General features: G+C 59.6%; 1 protein-coding gene and 1 long non-coding RNA gene across 4 annotated transcripts; one reads left to right on the top strand and one right to left on the bottom strand.

Annotated features, from left to right (window-relative positions):
* The first annotated feature begins 1,379 nt into the window (after window positions 1-1,379).
* FAM78A (family with sequence similarity 78 member A) lies at window positions 1,380-16,714 on the top strand. The gene is made up of 2 exons (XM_039862887.1): window positions 1,380-2,300; window positions 13,718-16,714. The coding sequence occupies exons 1-2, from the start codon at window positions 1,978-1,980 to the stop codon at window positions 14,244-14,246; spliced, it is 852 nt and encodes a 283-aa protein (XP_039718821.1). The 5' UTR covers window positions 1,380-1,977; the 3' UTR covers window positions 14,247-16,714.
* LOC120602719 (uncharacterized) lies at window positions 11,982-19,337 on the bottom strand. Of its 3 annotated transcripts, none has more exons than XR_005652819.1 (5): window positions 17,424-19,337; window positions 16,713-16,751; window positions 15,883-16,202; window positions 15,030-15,096; window positions 11,982-12,058 (listed from the first exon to the last, which is right to left on the bottom strand). It is a non-coding gene; the product is annotated as an uncharacterized LOC120602719 (long non-coding RNA). The 3 variants fall into 3 exon arrangements; XR_005652818.1 differs by lacking the exon at window positions 11,982-12,058 and adding an exon at window positions 14,597-14,733; XR_005652820.1 differs by lacking the exons at window positions 11,982-12,058; window positions 16,713-16,751 and having other exon boundaries at window positions 15,883-16,686.
* Window positions 19,338-22,113: the final 2,776 nt, after the last annotated feature.

Here is a 22,113-nt window from a genome sequence, read left to right as displayed (position 1 = left end):
GGCTCAGCTCTCCCAGCAGCTGCAGAGAGAGGGAGAGAGTAGGGGGAGAGGGGGGCAGGATTACCAGGGGGAGGGCAGGTGGCGTGCAGGGAGCGAGGGTGGAGAGCAGGGCGGGCGGTGAGGAGGAGGCGGCGCCCGCCGCCGCCGCCGCCGCCGCCGCCTGCGGACCTGCATCCCGCGGGGCCGGCGAGCGGGCGGCGGTGCCTGCGTGCGCTGCGCTCCGGCCGGCGGCTGCGGGCGGACGCGGGGCCAGACCGGCGCAGGGGCTGCTGAGTTTCTGCAAAGTTTGACCTGGTTGCCTTTCCGATGCTGCAGCAGAGCGAGGCAGCGCGGGGCGCGCCAGGCGGCTGCGGCGCGGCGGCGGGGCTGAGCGGCGACAGCACGCTCACAATGATCATAAAATAAAGGAGGCGCGCGGGGTGGGGGCGAGAGAGCCCCAAGCCTCAGCCCTCCGCCCCCGGCCACCCCCCGGCAGCCCCTAGCTGGGAGTACGTGGGGGCCGGGGGCGCCCACGCCGGCCCCAGACCCCATTAGAGCCAAAGGACACTGCCCGGGCAGGGGTTGGGGGCGCCCCGAGGACGTGCCGGCTGCGGGGTCAGGGGCGGCCGGAGGGCGGCGGCCGGGGCACGCGGATTGGCCCGAGGGGCAGGTGAGTCGCCGGCGCCGCCCGGGTGGGGGCGTGCGCGCCAAAGTTCCCCGGCGGCGGCGAGCGCGCTCGACGCGTGGGGACTGGGCGCCGCTCGGGGCTGGCGAGCGGGGAACCGAGGCTCCCAGGGCGGTGGGGCTAGGGCACCGCGCCCTCCGAGGGTCGGGGGACCCTGGCCCGGCAAGGGGCGTGCGCCGGCTCCGACCGGCCTGCGGCGGTGGCACAGGCGGCCGGAGGGACCCGGCTGGGGAAGGGGCGCCGGCAGCGAGGCGGTGGGCGCAGCGCCAGAGCCGGCGAGTCCCCGCGGCCCACCGCAGGGCCAGCCTGTCGCCCCCACCCCCACCCCGCCCCCGGGCCGGGAGGGTGTCAGCGGAGATGTCACGGGCGGCGATTATTCGCTGGTGCGCGCGGTCGTGCGGCTGCCACTGACGGGGCGGGCGCGGGGGGCGGGGGGGGGGCGCCGCCTCCGGGGAGACCGCCCAGAGCTGCGCTGTCAGCTCCGCAGCCCGCGCCCCGCGCACAAGCGTCGCCGCCCTACGCGCCCCTCGCGGCAAAGTTCGGCTCAACTTTGAGGCGGGCGTTGACGCCCTGTCCCTTCCACCTCCCACCAGGTCCTCGGCGGCCGCGGAGAGAACTAGGTGGCGGCTTGAGCGCAGCACCGGGGGCTCCGCACGGCTGCGAGCGGCAACAGCGACGAGGGGACGCGGCACGCCCGCGTGGGGGCGCCGACCCTCGGGGACCCCGAGGGCGGCCGGAGCCCGGCGCTCTCCTCCAGGAAGCCGCGGGTCGGCGCTGGCCCCCCAAGGGCGCCCGGATCTCAGGCGACTGCCTGAACAGAAACTGCCCTGCCATTGATTCGGCCCCGCTGGGCGAGCGGCGGGGTGCGTGTGTCCCGAGCGCGTGCGGAAGTCAGGAGGGCAGGAAGTCGGTCTTCTGCAGCGAGGGTGGCGGCGCCGCGCTGGGGACAGAGCCTTCCTTATTTATGTGTCTGCCGGCATTAGCCTCCTTCACCCGAAGACTTCAGCGAGCGTCTCCGAGCCGCGTTCCCAGCGTGTGAAGCACGTATGTCTGAACACCATGATTCTCCATTAACATCCAAACTTTTCTTTTTTTAACCCAAAGAATATCGGTGATTTTTGTCCACTGCTAGCAGAAGACAGAACCCAGGGCCTTTGAAATGCAGCAAAATCCTTATTTATAAACAGGCCCCCGCTAGTGACATGCAAAGGCCCCCTACTCAGTGAATTTTCTATCCTATGGATATCGGTCTTGAGATTTGAGATCGGAGAGCAGCACTGTCTGCCCTGGGTCCCGCAGCCTCCATCCTTTCAATGCCCGATTTTCTCTGGGACTGCTGGCCTTCCCTGGAGATCATAGCGGTACTGTGTGCCATGGGCTGTATCCAGAGCATCGGGGGCAAAGCCAGAGTCTTCCGGGAAGGTATCACGGTGATTGATGTGAAAGCCTCTATCGACCCCATCCCCACCAGCATCGATGAGTCCTCCAGCGTGGTGCTCCGCTACAGGACACCCCACTTCCGTGCCTCGGCCCAGGTGGTCATGCCGCCCATCCCGAAGAAGGAGACCTGGATAGTGGGCTGGATCCAGGCGTGCAGCCACATGGAGTTCTACAACCAGTACGGGGAGCAGGGCATGTGAGTACTGCTCAGGAGCAAACTTTGGGGGGGCTGCTCAGGGTGGGGGGCTTGGAGGGTGGGGTTAGAGCGGGGCCTCACCAGGGCAGAGGAAGCCTTGGGCACATACGAGGGACCTCCAGAGGGTTGCCAGTTGATTGAGATCGGGGTCATGGTTCTAGGACCTTCCCTCCCACTGTCCCTGGCCCCTGGTAAGATGATGAGAAAGCAGAGGAACATGCCTCTAGGTGCCTCTTTGGCAAAGCGAGCATACTGTCGGGGTCACCGGAGAGGCCGAGGCTCGGCCCCCCAGGCTCAGGCCTCTGACCCCACGTGGCAGTTACTCAGAGAAGTAACCCAGCCCCCCGGAGCCTCTGGAGTCACCTGCACGGTGCTCGGTGGTTGGGTGTCACTTGTCCCTGGTGTTTTCGGATGCACATCCAGACCTGGGGAATGGCTTACTGTTCCCAGCCGGGTTTCGTTTGAGAGGACAGCTAGTTTGAGAGACACGGTTTGCTTCGCGGTGGAGCGCTTTCTCTCTCCGAGGCAGGCGGCCACTAGAGTGGACATCTAGTGTCAGTGTCCGACAGCTGAGAGGAGCCCACTGGCCTCTTCTCTCCAGCCTGGTCTCCAGAATGTTCCCAGGATAATGTAGATCTCGGTGAGGACAGCGGGACCCTAGGTCTTTTTTCCGGCACATTCTCTCATCCCAGAGATGGTCACGCTGGGTGTGCAAAGAGCAGTGGTAGCCGGAAGGGCAAGTGACTTGACCTGAAGGGCCGTCCTAAGAGACAGTGGTGAAAATAGCCGTGTCTGCGCTCGAAGATCTTTCTGAGAGAGCCAGGCAGACCCCGAAGGCAGCCCCCCACTTCGCCCCCGACGACTGGCTGTGGACACTGCCCCGCAGCCTCTCTCTCAGCGTCCACCCTGTGCGGAATCGCTTCCGGGGTCTGCAAGTGAGGAATGGGGGAGACGTTCCTCCGGGGCTGGAGCTTTTCACTGATTTAGGAACATTCTGGGCCACCGCAAACTAGGAGGAGGTGGAGGGTGGTTGAGGGGGGGACACCAGACCTGATGGCTTCTCCACATAACGTCGCCAAAGTTATAAGGGACACAAGAGGGGCACGGTAAGACGAGGGTGTGACCGTGCTCGCCCCGAAGAGGTGCATCTGGGGCCCACGCACCCGGCAGCTCCTCCGTCCACCTGCCCGAGCCCTTTAATTCCCCAGAGCGGCTACTAATCCAGGGCTGACTCTCCATTCCAAAAGGGAAGCGTGAGGCTTAGTTATTCGGTGTGGACCTCTTTCCTAAGAGGCCTTAAGCTCGAAGCCTTGTCGGGCTTTGCAAGGCATCCGGGACAGCTGGCAGGACACAAAGGTTTTCCTCGGGGGTCTGGGCGAAGTCTGTTTCCTTCCCTAGAAGCAGTAGGGTGGGCGGAGGGCCTTCGGAATTTGGGGAGGTCTGAGCACCGGGAGGGAGAGAGCGGAGCCTGAAAGGGACCGAGTGCCCATTAGATGGACGTGTGTGTGGCGGGGTCGGGGGGACAGGCCTGGCCAGGGGCCTTGGCCTCCGCCTCTGTGCTCAGGGTTTGCCGTCTTCCAGCCCTCGCGCTCCGTTCGGTGGCTCCGGGGACGTCCAGGCACTGTTGCTGGAGGCGGGCCTGAGCCAGGAGGCCTGAAGTGACCTTTCTCTTTCCACGCCAGGCCTCCATTCCTGGGTGGAGGCGCCCAGGGCTCACCTCGACTGCAGTCGAGCGGACCCGGGCAGGCGTGCAGGCTCTGCCACTTTCCAGGGTGTGACGGGGGCCACTCGGACCCTTGGTTTCCTCATCTGAAAACTGGGGCCAGTCACAGTCTTTGCGCCGTGGGTATTGGGAGAGTCGTGGGAGATGACATTTGTCAAGCAGCCGGCACTACGCCAAGCCCACCGTGAAATTCTTAACGCAAGTCGCTTTCGCCTCTGGCGTTACTGCTGTGACTGCCACTCGCGGCAGGGGAGGGAGCGATGGCATCTATTACGAGCTGACAATCGTGGCTAAAACTGCAGAATTCGGACAGATGTAAATTATTCCTTGGATCTTCTTTCACACAGGGCCACTTTGTATAAAAAAAATATATATATATATATATATATAAGGGGCATATATTTTTTAAATAGAGTGCGTGAAGAATGATTGGCGTTTTTAAGTGGCTGGAGGCCGGTTTTCTTGTTCTCCACCTGCTTCCCTTTGCTCCCCGCCCCACCTTCTCGGGACACCCTCTGTGTCACGCATCCCATTCTCCTGGCCTCGTAACCCCAGTTGGGAGAGGACCAGCCCCAGAGAACGAGCAGAGTCTGAGGCAACCCGGGAGGGGCTGTGTGGAGTGGGCTCAGGCCCCAGTGTCAGACGACTGACCAGTGCCGACCCCGGAGCCTTGGACCGCCACCCTCGGAGGTGCGGCTTTGTCATCTGTCAGTGGGGATCCAGACAGAACTCCCTGGGGGTTGCCGAGGATCCGGCGAGGGGTGGCGCGGATAGCCCTGTAGCTGAAATGCTGAGTTGGAAGCGATCTGGCCTGTCATTAACCAACAAAACCAAGTTCCGAAGCTGAGTGACCGAATGGCGCGGCACAGTTGCTCGTGGTATTATTCCCTCCCGTCCTCGGGCAGAGCCCCGTATTCAGCCGCTGTCCCCAGAAACGGGAGGGCTCGTTCAGAAAAGGCCTGGAAGGTAAACGGAGATGCACGTAAATGAATGTGACGTCAAAGACGCTTCCTATCTTCCCCACCCCAGACTACTTTTTTTTTTCGTATTTTTCAGCCCCGTGACATGAAAGTAGGGAGTGATAAGCCAAGAGGACTGACTGGAGAGGCCTCCAGCTGTCCCCTAGCTGTGCCCGGACCTGAGGCTGTCCTGTGCCTTGTAGGATAGTGAGCAGCATCCCCGGTCTCTACCCACTCAATGCCACAGCAGCCCCCCAGCTCCCTGTCGCGATGACCAAAAATGTCTCCAGTTGCCTCTGGGACAGTGTGAAGCCACCCCTGGTTGAGGACCTTTGGACTAGATCCAGACCATTTGAATCATTAAAATGAAACCCACACACTGGGCTTTAGTGGACCGGGCAGGGGACAGCCAGGTGGCAAAGGTTAGGGCTTCCGTTACAAATGGGCTTGTATTCAAAATATTAATTCCAGATACTTAACGGAAACCCATAATACCCCTAAGCGTTCTCCCTGCTCGAAATTAATCTCTAATCCGGGAGGAGAACTTTTTAGAATGACGTTCCGGGTTTGAAATATTTGAAGTGGAACCATAGTACCCGACTCTTACAGCTATAAAATGGTTTCTCTCTGCCAGCTTGAGAGGATTCTATATGGTTTTGGGTCCAACCCACATTGCTTTAAAAGCCACCCCCCCCCAAACTGTTGCAGACACCTGCCTCCACAACCCCATCCTCCGCAATTCCTCAACCGCCACCTGTCAGTTGGCACAGTCTTCTAAGTGACAAGTCGCAATTTCTCTCCTGTGTGGGAGATGCTTCACGTCCCTAGTTGGCCCTTCTCTGAAGCCCCCCAGGGAACCTGGCCCAGGTCAGTGTGTGGCTCAGGTTTCTGCCAAAGGGCAGACTTGGGGGTGAGGGTAGCTCGAGGGGAGAGGGCTTGTCTGGGTTGACAGTGCCACCTTCCCGTGCCCTTGTCCGGCAGGGTGTGGATCCCAGCAGGGTGTGCATCTCAGCTCCCCCAGGCACGACGAGAAGCTAGCACAGGGCCTGGTGCATCCTAGGACTCGACGTGTGGCAGCTATTGATATCATAACTACTCATAATTCATTATTAATTACACCGCACCCAGCAGAAAGTCGGCATAAGGACTGCTACGTTATAGCTGTCACTGCTGCCATCTCTTCTCCTGAGTTGGGTTTCATGTACCTATGTACAGTGTGAGGGCCTTGTCTGGTGAGACTTCTCAGGGTCTTGCCATCCGAATCATCCTGTCCCAGGATTATTTGGCTGGTGGGAAGGGGGCTAGGCAGGGGTGGAGGGACCTGAGGCCTCAGACTGGAGCTGGGGTCATATGCCGAGCTGCCCCCTCTGCACTCTGTTTTCCCCAAGGACCTCGTCCTGATGAGGAAACAGTCTGAGGTCTGAAGCCACTTGCCCAAGGAGGCTTGCTCTGCGCGAGCAGGTCTGGGGACAGGCCAGGAAGGAATGTCCCTGGTGACCACGTGGCCTCTTCCTGCAGCCGGGCCTGAGCTGTGGGCCCCGCACAGAACAACTGAGTTCGCTGCTTCCTCTCTCTGCCCGGAAGGCGCCCCCCGCCCCCCATCTGCTGGGCCCTGGCAGAGGCGAGGGCTGCGTGGGTGGGAGAGGGAAGTCCTCGCCTCCAGGCTTCGGGGTGGGAGGAAGTGCCGGGGGCGGGGGACTGCCTGGCTCCAAGAGAACTGCTCCAGGACGGGCCCCGGCCAAGGGATCGCCCCAACCCTCACCTTCCGAGGGCCCGAAACAAAAGCTGGCGGCTCCTGGAGACGTGGGAGAAGGCGCCCGCCCGCTGTAACCATCAGGGCAATAACGAATTCAGTACAGAGATACTGCCTCTTGCTGATTGGATCTGGGTAAAATGAAAAAAAAAATCAGTAATGCCCGGCTGGGGTGCGGGCCGGGGGGAGGTAGACAGCATCACATGCTGTTTGTGCGGGGGACCATTCGGGCAGCTTCTGGAAGGTGCGTTTGGCCATATCCATCACAGTTTCCAATGTTCGCGCCCTTTGACTCTCGTCCTGCTGCTAGAGTCTGCCTCACTAACGTGAGCGCCTGGCCCGGGGCTTGGCATGTAATGGGCACACAAAAACCATCGGCCGAACCAACGCGTGCACGAGCCAGGACGTGAGGGTGCAGACGCCGGCACGGTTCATGATGGCCAAACGCCCTGAACGACTCAAGTGGCCATCAGTAGGGGGTGGCGTTAGGGTCTGTCTGCAGTGAGAATGTGACGAGGCTGCTCCAGATGAGTAGCTGGAGCTGCTCTCACGGGGGAACACGGTCAGATTATACGTCGCGTTACAAATAAAGCTGTAAAGTATGTAGGGTAGGAGCCCATTTTGGTCAGAAAGAAAACTCTGACAGCAGGAACGTATACTGTGTGTGTGCAGAGGGAAAGGTCTAGAAGGATGTTTACGGGAGCAGTGTGGTGGGTGACTGTGAGGGCGGGGAGGGCAGGCAAGGAAGAGGTGGCTTTCGTTTCTCACTTTGTAACTTCTCTACCGCCTTTTAAAAAAAGAAAACAAAAAGCATAGCTTTTATCACTAAAAACTAAAATTAAACAGTCACCATTGGTCTTTTCCCCCTCCCGTGAGGCCCCGGGGGCCAGGGCTGTGTGTGGCCTGGGTGAGGAGGGGTGAGGTGTGTGGAAGAGTGGACTGTGTTGTTTGGGAGAACCCAGGCGGGAACACCCCAGCCCCTCCTGGGTGACCCGTTTTGTGGGAGGGGGCCAGCCTGGGGGGCAGCCCGACCAGGCAGAAGTCAGGAAACTGGGGTTCCAGCCTGGTTTGGGAGGGGGGGCTCTTGGGCCTCAGTTTTCATAAAATTGCAAAACCTGACAGAGTTTGAACTTCTGGCAAATTGCACAAAGCTGTGCAGTGGCAGAGCGGGTGAGGCCATCCCTGAGTGTCAGCGTGGGTGGCAGAGGAGCCTGAGCCGAGGGCCCGGGGCAGCCCCCGAGCTCAACCCCTGACCTGTGACAGGTTCCTGGAGCACCCCGGGGTGCCACTTGGGGGACAGGAGATGATGTGGATTCATTTAAGCTTAAGTGTAATGTGGAAGCACCATACTTTAATGTACGTTAGAAAAAAAATATTCACATCTAGCATATTTAACCTGTTATTTCAAAGGTGTTTCCTAGGAAATACTAAATTTAGTTGCGTTTTTAAAAAAGTGATTAATTTTAAGGGAAAAAAATAATGTAGGAGATACGCAGACCAGACCAAGGAGAAGAAAGGGAAGCCACGTTTGGTAGCTCTGCTCTGAGACCAGGCGGGCTGGGACGGATGGTCTGGTTCTGGGGTCTGAAACTTAAAAGTGCCCCAACTCACAGCTCTGACGCTTACTGGGAGCGGGGAGCCCCCGGGGCTTTGAAGGAGAGCGCCCAGGCCGAGGCTCGCCACCCCTGCCTGGCACACCTCCGGGCCCCTGGCCAGCCTTGCTTTCCTTCCTCTACGAGAGGCCTTCGCACTGGGCCAGCTGGGCCTGGTGGCTGGGCCTGGAGCCACAGGGCCACCATCCCCAGCCCCATGGGTGGCCCTCAGCACAGCCTCAACCCCTTCCAGCCTCCAGGGAATGCCTTTCTGTGACCCCTGCAGACTCACACTCACAGTCAGGCATGCTGCTCAGGGTCTGTGTGTGTGTGTGTGTGTGTGTGTCTTGTATGTATCACATGGCCTGCAATGTCATCTGTGTGGCCACATGTGTATGTGTGTGTAGTCTGTGTGTATGTGTGTGTGTGCATGCATGTGTGTTGGGCAAGGGTCTGTTGGAAGACAGTGGGTCACACTTGCACAAGCTGTGGATTTCGCCTGGTGGCTTCCTGGTTGTGTGACCTTGGGCCAGGCCCCTAATGTCTCCAGGCTCCCTCTGTGAAACATGCCGCTGGGCCCTGGCCGGGGTAGCTGAGGAGCCCATGGGTGGATGCGCTTCCGCAGGGGGCTGGCCAGCGATGTGCTCAGGGAGCATGACCGCCATTGCCATGGGGACGACCCATGCTGTGAGTGGCGGGTCCAGCTGCAGCAGCTCCAGGTGAGGAGATGCACAGACAGAGGCAGCTCTGGGCGAGGGTCCACTGAGTGGACCTCAACTCGTTATTCAGACCCCTTTGTGGGGCTCCGGCCCCGAAGGGGAGACCGCAGGCTGCCCGCGGTCTCTGACCCAGGCCACTGCCATTCACTGTGCCTGATTCTAGGCCAGCACCAGGGTAAGTCCTGGAGGTCTGGCCCCTGCCCTCGAGATCATCAACGAACGACCGTAGGATTAATTCATCACCGTGCGTGAGCCAGGAAGCAGCAGGATGCGGACCCAGGGCGGAGAGTACGCAGGCACCAGCTTCCCCGGGGGCGCCAGAGCTGAGCCGCAGGTGCTACTGACTAGGACTGGAGCAGGAGGGGGCGCTGCTCCTGGCAGAGGCCCTGGAACGGAGCGGGACATGTCCCAGTAGGGAAACTGAGGATGGCTGCTGGGTCTGCAGCCTGGGGAGGGCGCGTGCGCGCGTGTGCGCGCGCACGTGTGCATGCGTGCACATGGGCCCCGGGCTTCAGCTGCATCCGGCTGTGAGAACCGTGGGCAGTCGTGGCAGGTTTAACCGGGTTGGAGGGGGAGCAGCGCCATGGGATTTGTGTCTTTACAAGGTTGCTCGGGCTTCTGGCTGGAGAACACTGCGGGAGGCAGGAGTGGAGGCTGGGGGACCTGGAAGGGGTGAGGGGTCCTGGCTGGGGGCAGCTTTGGGCTGAGGAGGAGAGTCAGGGGTGGTGCTGGCTTGCTGGGAGGGTGCGGGGCTCCCCGCCATCCCTGCTGACCACGGTGGTACCCCTGTTCATCTCCTTCGCGGCTTCGTGGCCAGCGTCAACGGCAGGTGCTCTGCACACTCCTGCTGAGCGGATGACGCATGGGGACTGCAGCAGGAGCCGAGGGAGGCTGAGCAGTCGGTGTGAGACACGATGCACGGGGCCCGGAAAGCACTCTGAGGTCCAGCTTCAAGCCCGGACTTGCCGGCTGCTCCCTGGGTTCCCACATCTGCGAGGATGAGGGCAGAAGTGTGACAAGTGGCCAGAGGACGTGCTCAGAAAGCTCCTCACGCAGTTCAGTGCTCCGTCGCCACGTTGAAATTCTTCATTTTTGAACGAGAGGTCTCAGCTTTTCACTTTGTCCTGGGTCCCACGAAATCCGTAGCTGGCCTCACCCGGGCCAGTGAAGCCATCGAGCAGATGGAGAGGGGAATGTGAGGGAGACTCAGTGCCTTCTGCTTGCCCGTCTGAGGACAGACACGGCACAGCCTGGGGTCTGCAGAGATGGCGGTGGGGCGGGTGGGCCCGAATCTGTGAACGCGGGGCAGGAACAGGCACGTTGACACGTATTCACAAAGGCCCCATCTCTAGACGGATCCGTCGGTTGAGCACTTGTGTGCAGACAGGGTGCTGGGAGCCTTTTTGGTGGCATCTGCGAATCAGAGCCTGTATTGTCCCCTCTGTGCAAACAAGGAGAAGACTCAGTGTGTGCGAGGCAGGGCTCTGAGCTCTCCCTTCCACCCCGTGGAGCGAAGAACTGAGGGTCTGCCTCGAAGTCCAAGGTCATTCAGAACAAACAGGAAACCTTAGAGGACGAGTAACTGCATGGAATCCATTCTTTTCAGAGTCTGAAACTACGTGAGGTCAAAAAGTCTTTAGATCACGTCAGGGCTGGCACCTAACTGCTGACACCTCCCTCAGATGCTTCTAGAAGTCTCCACATATTGCTGTTCACTGCGTACCAAGTAGTAGACGTCAACACATCTACTCACCACAGAAACCTTGCAGGGTGGGTGGGGTTATCTGCAGTGAACTGACAAGACAATGGAGGCTCAGGGATTTGTGACTTGATCAGAATCAGCAGCCAGACTGAGGCCGGATCCAGGGCTGGTCTGTGTCCCCTGGAAGCTGTGCCCTTAACCTCTCTCCCTCCTACCTGCTCGATAGGGACACCGAGACCATGGGGACCAGAGCCAGCCCATGCTGGGTCATGATGATCTCCTTGGCCCTGCTTCTGAGTAATACCCCACATGAGACGTGGCTGTCTGCCAGCTCACGAGGCTCGTCACCTGTCTGTGACCGAGCTGGGGCTTGGGCATTTAGGGGCTGAGGGAATAAAGGGTACCCGAAGCTTGAAGTTAGAGGCCGAGAGAGAGGGAGAGGTCATTCTGGTGCTGAGCCCGCAGCTTCTGAGGAATTCGGGGCGGGGACCCTGACCCCCTTCTTGGGTCCATGCCCGACCCCCCCTGCCACGTGGGGAGCTGAATCAGCAGGCTCACTGCTGTGCCGCGCCTCCCACTGCTGCTGGGGGGCGGGGTGGCTCCGGCAGGGCTGAGGGACTGGCCGGCACGTCGGAAACGTGAGGTCATTGGAGCTGCTGCCCGGGGTCCTGCCAAGTTTGATGAGCTCGAGGACCTGGGCAGGAGATGGCCTGCTGGACAGCAGTCACCCGAGTCTGGGAGCTTTTCGGTGAAATAAACGGAAAATAACGCCTGAAATAAACAGAAGCTGGCAAAACCACGTACATCATCGTCCCTCCTGTCGTGGCCCCAGCTTTGCTAACCGCTAACGTTGAATGACGCATTCCGGTAGAGGAACACGGTTTTCTAATTGTGATAAGCTATATGTAAAGTTTGTCATCCTAACCACTTTGAAGTTCCGTGGCATTACGTCCATGCTCATTGTGCTGCCATCGTCCCCCTCCATCTCCAGAACTGTCCCCATGAAACACCCACTCCCCATCCCCGCCCCCGGCCCCCAGATTCTACTTCCTGTCTCTATGAATGAGACAGCTCCAGGGACTTCACGTACGTGCACTCATGCAGTATTCGTCCTTTCGTGGCTGGCTTATGTCACTTAATGTGATGACCTCCAGGTTCATCCACGTTGTAGCGTGTGTCAGAATGTCCTTCCTTTTTAAGGCTGAATAATATTCCGCCTTAAAATGTGGGTGAGCCACGTTTGGTTTATCCATCACCTGTCCGTAGACACCTGGGTCATGTCCCCCTTGTGGACGCTGTGACTGACCCTTCTGTGAACAGGAATGCGTCTTGTGTAGTAGGCCGTGCAGAGCACGGCTGGTGTACACAGGTACGCACAATTCTGAGCGCCAAGCGTCCCGATGGTTGGCGTTTTCGGTGCCCAGGTGGAACCGGCACCGGACGAAGTCAGGCTGCCTGTGTCCCAGCCCCACTGCCTAGCCACATCACCTTGGGAGAAGCCCCTGAGCCCAGCTTCGCTTTGCACTTGTGTGCAGTGCAGTCCAGTGGGGTAGACGGGATTGCTGAGGGGTCTCTAAGGGGTAGGCTCCCCAGATGCTGCTGCACCCCCAGCCACATGGGAGCACGTGTCCTCACAGCAACTTGGGACAGGCTGGCGGCCCCTTCTGTCCGAGAGTTATTACGGCAGTGATCGTGACCACGATGGTGCTAGCAGCTGCCAACGACCGGCATTTGCTTTGTGCCCTGCCCTGCGCTGGCACACTCCTGTCATCACTCTCTGGTGACCCCAGGAGGGATGTGTGTGCCGTGTCTGGGGTTGAGGGAGGACTGGGACCTTGCCCCGGGTCTCACACGCATCAGGCGGTGGCTGAGACTTGCAGCAAGGCCTGGGGTTCCTGAGTCAGAGCTCTGCTCAGCCTGGCTGCCCGCTCCTGCCCCAGGAGGCTGAGCCCCCTGGGGCCTCCAGCAAGTGAAAGTGAAGTTCTCGGCACAGTGTGGGGGCCATCACGAAGGTGGCCTGTGGCCCGGACTGTGGGCGGTGCCTGGAGACGGGGCCTGGTGAGGTTTTCTGGCTCTGCTACTTCACAGACGGGCCGACCAGGTGGGGGCAGTTCCGGCCGCAAGGTGCTTCCTCCTCTAGGTAGGCGTGAGCAGGAAGAAGGGGGAGGGTGGGAGAGGGGGGAAGGGGCATCTTGGCCCCCCCGGAAGCCTCAGGTTCTGGCTGCAGCCTGGCGGGGGGCTGGGGAGCCCAGGCCCCTGTGCCATGGAGGAGACATGGGGGTGAGGGGCCAGACCCTAGGTGGAGGGCTCCAAGGGTGCTGGTTCCTACGCCCCAGGTCCCACTGCCGGGAGGGAGAGACCGGAAGCACCCCGTTTCACAGGCGAAAGCACTGAGGCTCGGAGGAGGCAGGTGTTCGCCCCAGGTCACACAGCGGGCAATGGGGGGGCCGGGAATCGTTCCCAGATGTGCTGACCCCATGGCCACCGGTCTCTGAAGCCTCCCGTTGGCCTGTAAAGTGAGAGAGACACTCACTGCCACCCGGGCCAGAGGCGCTAGGCCTACCTGCACTTCCATCCAGGCCCCCCCTGACATCCTGTGTGGCCCCAGCCTCTCAGAGCCCATGGCCTCCGCCCTAACCGAGGTCTGACAGGGCACAGCATACTTCAGAGCTATCCATTACTGTTCATCACGCTCGGGCCCCTCCAAGGGCAGAGGGCAGGTCGGGCCTCCTGAAGCTCAGCGGGATCCAGCCCCCTCCACTGTGGTTTCAGGGGGAGCCCGATCTGGCAGGACGTGAGAGAACGGGACGGCTTTTGAGGGGGGCCATGTCTGAGGGAGCCCCCGTTTATCTGCCACGACGTTGGATGTGTTTACTGTCTGGCCCCTTGGGGGGTGAGCCCGTGGACAGAGGGGACACAGGAAGGCCTTGTGGATGGCTGGCTGAGCAAACCGGCCTTTCTGTCCTCAGGTCCAGCTGGGAGCTCCCGGACCTCCAGGAGGGCAAGATCGAGGCCATCAGTGACTCGGACGGCGTGAACTACCCCTGGTACGGCAACACCACAGAGACGTGCACCATCGTGGGTCCCACCAAGAGAGACTCCAAGTTCATCATCAGTATGAACGACAACTTCTACCCCAGCGTCACGTGGGCCGTGCCCGTCAGCGAGAGCAATGTGGCCAAGCTGACCAACATCTACCGGGACCAGAGCTTCACCACGTGGCTGGTGGCCACCAACACCTCGACCAACGACATGATCATTCTGCAGACGCTGCACTGGCGCATGCAGCTCAGCATCGAGGTGAACCCCAACCGGCCACTGGGCCAGCGCGCCCGGCTGCGGGAGCCCATCGCCCAGGACCAGCCCAAAATCCTGAGCAAGAACGAGCCCATCCCGCCCAGCGCCCTGGTCAAGCCCAACGCCAACGACGCGCAGGTCCTCATGTGGCGGCCCACGCACGGGCCGCCGCTGGTGGTCATCCCGCCCAAGCGCCGCTAGCGGCCGGGGCGCCCGCGAGGTCGGACTCGAGGATGGACTCCGCTCCCACGAACCCCACGCGGACGCTAGCCGTTCGCAAAATACAACCTTTCTACCTTCTCCGCGGGGCCCTCACTGTGCGATGCCCCCGCAGGGCCCCCCCGGGCCCTCTCGGAACCTGCTCCCCCCGGGGCGGGGGGTGGGGGACACCCAGCGAGACAGACCAGCCCCTGTGCGCCCTCCGTTGTCACCGTGGGTCCCCTTTCCTCACAGTTTCAGTCACTTGCAGCAGACTCCCTGACACACTGCTTTTCCAGTCCGTCTGTCTGTCTTTTTTTTTTTTATTTAAACACCTCTTTACGAGGTTCAGGGGCGGGAGGAGGAGCTGATATGGGACTGACCCGCGTCCTTGCCGACTCGCGAGAGCCGGGCCACCCGTGGCAGCTCCCCCTTGTCCTCCGTCACGCGGCCTTATGTAGACTTGCTTTGCCAAACTTTTTGCCTTAAGCTAAATTTAAAGGAAAAAAAAAAAACCAACCCAAACAGACAAAGAAAGCAGGATCTCTTTTCTACTGGACTTTTCACCTCCCAGAGGTGAGGGAGGGGGTGGGGTCAGGGATGAGAGAAGGAGCCCCTCGTCCCGTCCCTGTCCCCCGGGGCGGCCTGGGGGAGGGGCAGGGGCACAGTTAGACCTAAAACCAGCTGCTCATTCTTTAGTTTCAGCAGAAACGAAACCACAGACAGATGCTGCCTAAGGAGCCCCTTCCCTCAGCCCAGGTAGAACCCCCGCCCTTCCTGTCGCACCTGCAGAGAAGGGCCGAGGGCTGCTCCTTGCCTCTTGTCCTGGCCGCCTTAACTTGCCATGGTGAGTCTAGGAGAGACGGAGGGGGGTCCTGTGAGTTACGGGTTGAGCCCAGGGAATTTCTGACACCTGTCCTCAGCACCCATCCACACTGATCCCAGACACCTGGGGGGCCAGCCGCCTTGACTCAGCTTTAGTTCAGAGGTGAGACGAAAGCCCCTCTCCCCCATCCCTCCAGGCTCCTCCTCAGAGGTCCACCTCCCAGGGGCGCCGGGAGAGGGCTGCAGACGGTGCTGGAGGTGGGCGAAGCTATGGAGGGAGCACCCGAGGGTGGAGGGGCCCCCAGAGGATATGCGTTCTTGGACGTGGGGAGGCAGTTGGCACGCCCACCCTACTGCCTGTCCTCAAGGAAGTAAACCAGGGCCCGGGGCTGGGGGACTAAGTGAGCCCCAGGTTGCAAGGTATCAGAGCCACTTTGGAGGCAGGTCTAGGACAGAGTGGCTAGCCCTTGACGGCCACCCTCCTTCAGGTCCTGGGCCCTCTGGAGCCCTAGGCCTTGGTCCTGAGTGACGCCAAGCTTTCTTAGCAACGTCTGCCTTGAAGGCTGCTCGCGGGAGCTGTGGGGGACACCCCACTGAAGCCCCCCTCCTCCAAGCTTGCCAAACCCACAGCTACATCACCTGGGCCCTGCATTTGAATAATAATCAAGCACAGAAAACAGATAAGAAAAATAATCCATTTCTGCTACACATGAGCCAGTTGTAGGAGTCCCAGTGACATGGGTGGGCACGGGTCACCCAGTCCTTGCTCTGCTCCTTCATCCACGTGACATTGTATGTATTCAGGGGTGCTTACCGTCCACTTGGTCTCCCGAGCCCCACTCCTGACAGGAGGCACAGCCATCCTGGGGCAACTGGACTGGAAGCGGCTTCGGGCCGCTGGCCATCGCTGTGGTGCTTGGGAAATCCCTGTCAGGCCTGGGACAGTCCCCCTGGACACTGCCAGTTTCTCTCAGTGTGCGCAGAGGCCCTCGTAGCCTCGAGTGAGGGGAACGACGGGTCCCAGCTCCACCTCGGGCTGGGCTGGCGGGGGAACGGGGTGACGTGCCAGCTGCTGTGGACAGGGCCTGGCCTCCCGATGGAGTGGCCCTTCTCTGCACTCAGGTTTTTCTTGCACTAAAAAGGAGAAAGGGCCCTGGGCTGGGGGTCAGGAGGCCACAGGGCTGGTTCTGGGTCATGGCTGCGGGATTGTTACTGGGGAGGGAGTGGCAGTGGGAACGAACAATCGGGGAGGGTCCTGAGCCGTCTGGGGGCAGAGTCCCCCAAACGCATGCTGAGTGTGAGTCAGCCCTCTCTGCGGGGTCAGCACTGTGCCCACGCTCCAGCTGCCTCCGCCTGCGCCTACAGCATGTCTGGCCCCCAGCTTCCCTCCCCCCAGCCCCCCTTCTCTGCCCATCCGGCTTTCTGAAGACCCTGGAGAGCTGCAGACCAGGCCAAGGACGCTAGGCTTAGCTTGGGTCTGGTCCCTTGGCCTCCCCCCTCACGTCAGGAGCACAGACCTCAGGCTTTTCGCCTGGGTCCCCGATCCCTCTGGTGTCCCCCTCCCTCGGTGTGGACACACTCCTCCAGCAATAAGGACCGTCTGTGGTCATGGAGAGTACTGTGAAAACAAACCAGTGCACTTACCAGGAGGCACAAGACTCTTGAAGAAAATGTCAAATGGACCTTAAAAAAAAAAAATTCACAAAGAAATAAAATGTAATTTTAAAGGAGGCCTGGCTAGGATCTGGATGTTTCTCAGGTGGTGGTTCATTTTGCGATGGACGGCTCCGTGTTTCTGGCTGTGGGAACGAATGTGTTTGGGGGTCTGGGGGTTCTGGTGCTCAGGGCCCAGGAAGGACCTGGGAGGGGGCAGGCCACTCTGTAGGTGCCTCCTCTGCTGTCCAGAGCCCTGAGACCTCAGTCCCCACACAAAGGGCCCCTGGCTGGTGCCCTTCGTGGAGGAGGCGCAGCAGGTTGCGGGCAGAGCTAGGACCGGGGGTGGGCAGCTTGGCTTTTTGGGAGTGAGAAACCCGTATCGAGGGGCTTAGTGTTCAGACTGAGCCCTCACCCACGGACCTGCGGATCTGTATCCTCAAGGACAGATAGCTGCGCGGACAGTGACAATCCGGAGCGTGGCTCTGCACGCTGCCCGCGGTCAGTGGCGGAGGGAAGGGGACGTGCGGGTGCCGAGCACGGGTGCTGCACACTGTCTTCTAACCACTTTCTTAGCAAAGGACGGGCGGCGGGGGCGCCTGGAGGTCCCGGGGTGGGTGTGGGCTCTGAAGGTGGGCCGTGGACTCAAGGCCATTCGCGTGGGTTTGGACGAGGCCCCGAGCCCCTCTGAACCCCACTTACCTTGTGTGGAAAATGGAGTTTCTCCAAGGGCCCTCCTCCTAGCTGACGTGGTGAGCACACTTGGCTTCCAGGTGTTAACTCACTGAATCCTCACGACAACCCGGGTGTTATCGGGGTCCCCATTTCACAGATGAGGAAACTGAGGGAGAGCGGAAGTTGAGTAGCTGCCCAAGGTTGTGCATCTGGGAAGAGGCAGATGCAGGACTTGAACCCCGGCCCCAGAGCCCCACCTCTTGGCACTGTGTGCTCTCGACCTCAGCATGTCACTGTGGAGTATGCGTTTGGTGCCGAGTCCTGGTGACTATTAATAATAAGGCGCTATGCCTCTGGCTCACTCCATCCTGGGTTCCCTGGGCAGGAAATGCCTTTTGCACCCATCTACCCCACCCTGCCCCCAGAAGTTGGTAGTTTGTGCAGTCAGTTCTTCTGCTGCCTGCAGTGAGCCTGGCTCATTCCCTTTGAGGAGGGGCTTCCTGGTCAGCTGCAGACCCCAGGATCATCTGCCAGGTTGGGCAGTGGCCTCTTGGCATTGCCACGGAGGACAAGGGGCTCTCACTCGCTCTGGGCATAGGGGATTGGGTTTCTTCTCTGGGTTTTCCACATTGCAGCAACCCAACGGCATTCTGCATCCTGTCTCCTGGGTCTGAGACACCACAGCAGGAAATTGCATAATAGGCTCCACTGGCCGCCCTCCACCCAGATGGCTTATGGGTGGTGCAGTTCACTGTCGTGGTTTGGCTTTCGGTTGCGGAGTCGGCTCCTGCGCTCTGCCCATGAGACCACGGGGTGTGTGTGTACGTGCACGCGTGCGTACAAGCGTGAACGAGGGACGGGTGCAGGCCTAGCCAACAGCCGGAGAAAGCTGAGCTGGATCGTATCAGGATAAAGCCTGAGTTGCTCGGACATTTAAACCTTCACGCAGCCACGCGGCTGAGCGAAGACGCCCGGAGGACAGCCTGCGTTCGGGGGAGCGTTTGGGAGGGGCACAGGCAGTGAAGGTGGTTCCGAGTAGACTCTAAGTGGCATTTAGTCACAGTGGAGGCCCTCCGGCCTCTCAAGCTGATAGCAGGTTAAATTTAGACGTCCCAGACTGGGATGAAACACAGACACTAGACTCGAGCCAGCTGTCACAGGAGCCCGGACCTATGAGGGCTGCCTGTCCGGACTGGGCCAGGCCCACCTGCCCCAAGCCATCTGGGCGAAGCAGGAGCACCCCGGCCCCAGCCTCAGCCTGCCTTCCACCTCTGAAGTCACTGTGGGTAGAGCCTGACCTCCGCTCTGAATGGACGGACTCACTGTAGGTTAGGATCTGAGGCCAAAGAGGAGATAGCTCGTCGGGAAAGGCAGAAAGATGGGTGGTGGCACTCGCAGGCCCTTGGCCATTTCTAACAGCCCAGGGGCTCTGTCACCTTCGGCTTGATTTGTCTCTTGGTCATCATCTTTCCTGCCTGGGTGGCCCCACAGGATCTGTTTCCTACCTGGCTAGTGTCTGGGCATCCGAAGAAGGCAAACATTGCAGGCCACTGTACACGCACTATTCAAAACCGGCCCGCCCAAACTGTCAGCACACGACTCACTCCCGCAAAGACGCACGTCCCAGTGGTGGTGACCAGTGCTGCCAGGCCCTTTCCTGTCACCGTCCAGCACATCGAGTGTGTGCTTTCCCCTTTTACAGAGGAGGAAACTGGCCCTCAGAAAGGGTCGAGAGACTCGCTAAGGTCAGTCAGCTGGGAAGCTGCAGAGCGTGGCTGGTTTCGCACGGCTGTCTTTGGACCCCGCTCTGTCACTGTGTTTTTGGCTACGTCACCCAGCCCTTCTACACCCCAGTTCTCCCAGACTGCCCCTAACCATTCTCGGGCTGACTGGGGTGCAAAAGGTCCCGAGCGCGATGCTGAATATGAGCCATCGGCAGCCCCACTGGCACCGGACGACGGAAATTATTGTAAGAAAACACATCGGAGCACTGAGGCCCATTCTTGCCCAGAGAGGCAAACCCACACAAGTGACATTAGTCCTGGCAGCAGCCAGCCCAGCTCTGGACAAGGCAGGGCCCCCCTCGTCCCTACAGACAGAAACGCAGAGGACAGGGTTAGGTCCTTCACCAGCCAGAGCCCAACTCAGGTTTAAGGGCCACGGCCCTGGTTCATAGTTTATGGTCTCTTTTTAAATCAGACAGATGATGGATGGCGTGGCCAGCTGTTCACAGCGAGCGAGTCGCAGTTAGAAGCCCCGCGCTATTCTTGGCGGCCACTCGCCTTGGTGAGTGAGGTCGGGCTGGCCGCCTGGCCTCGCATCCTGCCATTTCCTAATCTGCCCGCCAGGACACGCACACCTAGCCTGTCCTCCCGTCGGACCCAGCAAAGTGTAGCGGTGGTGCTCGGAGTCAAACTTGCACATGGGGCTCCCCGAGAACGATGGCACTGGGTCGGGGTTTATGTCAGGGACCAGAGATTCCTCTTTCAATGAGGCGAAAAGCAATGTGACATCCAGACAACAGGAGTTGGTTATCCAGGATTCTAAGCACCAACAAACACACACTGAGCGCCAACCAGCCAGCCAGGTGAGCGTATTTTAATTTTTTTCACAGCTGTATCGAGACATAGTCCACCTGCCATACAACTCACCCGCGTAGGGCGAGCGAGTCCACGGTTTTTAGCAAATTCAGAGTCGTGCGGCCAACCCAATTCGCGGGTATCTTCATCATCTCCCTGTGTTAGTTGTCACCCCCTGGCCCCAGCCCTAAGCAACCACTCGTCTGCTTTGTCTCTGTACGTCGCCTTCTGGGCAGTTCCTGTGAATGGGGTCGCAGCGGGTGTGGCCTTCGCGTCCATCTTCCGTCTTTCACTCACGTCGCAGTGTCTTCCGGGTTGGCCCGTGTTGTAGCAGGTGGCAGCGCTCCCTCTGTGACAAGCATCCTCTGATCATCTCCTGTGCCCTCTGCCAGGTGTTGGAGAAGCGGCAGCTTGGAGCGCAATGTCCCGAGGAGACAAATAAAACGTCACACAGAGCCAACGCGATGGCGACGTCTGCAGAGGGCTGCGGAGGGAAGTATAGTTGGACTGGCCCAGTTTGGAGGGTCGTTAAGTCTTCCCTGAGGAGGCGGCCGTCCGTGGAGACGAGGAGAGTGGCCTGGAGTGTCTTGGCCTCATATTGGGGAGAGGAAGGGCGACTTAGAGAGGGAGTGGCACCCACTGGGACAGTCTCTGGGGACGCAGTACCTGGGTGCACAGACGAGCGCTTAAGAATCTCAAATGCCACTGAAGGAGCAATGCGGGAAGGGCAGGCGGGCCTCCCGCGCCGGCTCCGGGCCCCTGAGGACACGGTGAAGCGCGACACAGCGGTGCCTCGGTGTGGGGCTCTGGCCACCCCTCTGGGGGCGGGTGGCTGTGGACGCCTCTCTGCCCAGGTTAGCTGTGGGGCAGCAGCTCTCCCGAGGTGCCCATCACGGGAGACGATGCCGTGAAGGGGAGAACAGAGTCCACGTGCAGTCACTGCATGTCAGGAGGGAGTTCTCGGGGGGTCCCTGGATTGCATTTCCTGTCACTGTGGCTACAACCGGCCGAGGAGGTAGGAGACGGTGGTGGTGGGAGCCCGTCTGGGTTTGCACGCCAGCTTGCTCCCCTCCCTGGCTGTGTGACCTGAGCAGGTAATCTGTGCTCTCAGGTCTTGGTGTCTTCAAACATGGAAGGGGACTAAAAATGGCTGCTTACCTCACAGGACTGTGCCGCGCGTTCACAAGTCTATACAAAGCACCCGGAAGGGTACCTGGCACGTAGTAAGTGCTCAGGAAACTTGAGCCATTAATACCGGCAAGCCCCAGCTTCCTCATGTGCAAGACGGAGCTGTGGCGGCCTCCTCGTAGGGCCCAGCAACTCGGCCCTTGCCACAGGGCCTCGCGGGCTCCCCGGAGGTGTAAGCTGCTGCTGACCTTGTAAGCAGATGTTAAATGGTTTTCTTGGCCGCAAAGGGGATTCACTCCCTACCTGGGGCTGCCTCACAGGCCACCTGTGCTGGATGTGCCGAGGGACCCAGCTGTCCAATCCGTGCTCAGGGTGTAAAAGAGGTGACAAGTGGGAGAAAGGCCACCCTGGAGAGCTGTGTGCAACCTGGCCTGTGTGTTCCTCCGCGGTGGGGTACTGCACATCAGCTCCTTTCCCTCCCTATAAAAACAAAACGAAAAGCCTGCTGGGGTTTTCAGGAGATAGCATTGAGTCTATAGATCAATTTGCAGAGAACTGACATCTTAACAAATCTCAAGTCTTCTGGTTCACAAGTATATATTCCTCCATTTAGTTAGGTGTCCTTTAATTTTAAATTTCAGTCGGCAATATTCTGTAGTTTTCAGTGTACAGGTCTCGTACATCTTTTGTCGGGTTTATATCCAAGTAATTTATATATTTGATGCTGCTGTAAATGGTAATGGCTTTTTAAAATTTCTATTTCTGATTATTTGCTCCTAATGTGTGGAAATACAATTTTGGGGGGCATATTAAGCATATATCCTACAACCTTGGTTGCTAAAGTCATTTAGCAGTTTTTAAAATAGATTTCATAGGATTTTCTATATAGACGATCATGTCATCTGTGAACAAAGCTTGACTTTTTCCTCTCTAATCTGGATGCCCTTTTCTTACCTTAGTGCATTGGCTAGCTCTTCCTGTGGGATGCTGGACGGAAGTGGCGAGATTCT

Source organism: Pteropus medius, unplaced genomic scaffold (genome assembly GCF_902729225.1).
Source record: "Pteropus medius unplaced genomic scaffold, Ma_sr-lr_union100, whole genome shotgun sequence".
Classification (NCBI taxonomy): Eukaryota; Metazoa; Chordata; class Mammalia; order Chiroptera; family Pteropodidae; genus Pteropus; species Pteropus medius.
This window is presented reverse-complemented; position numbering and strand designations above follow the sequence as displayed.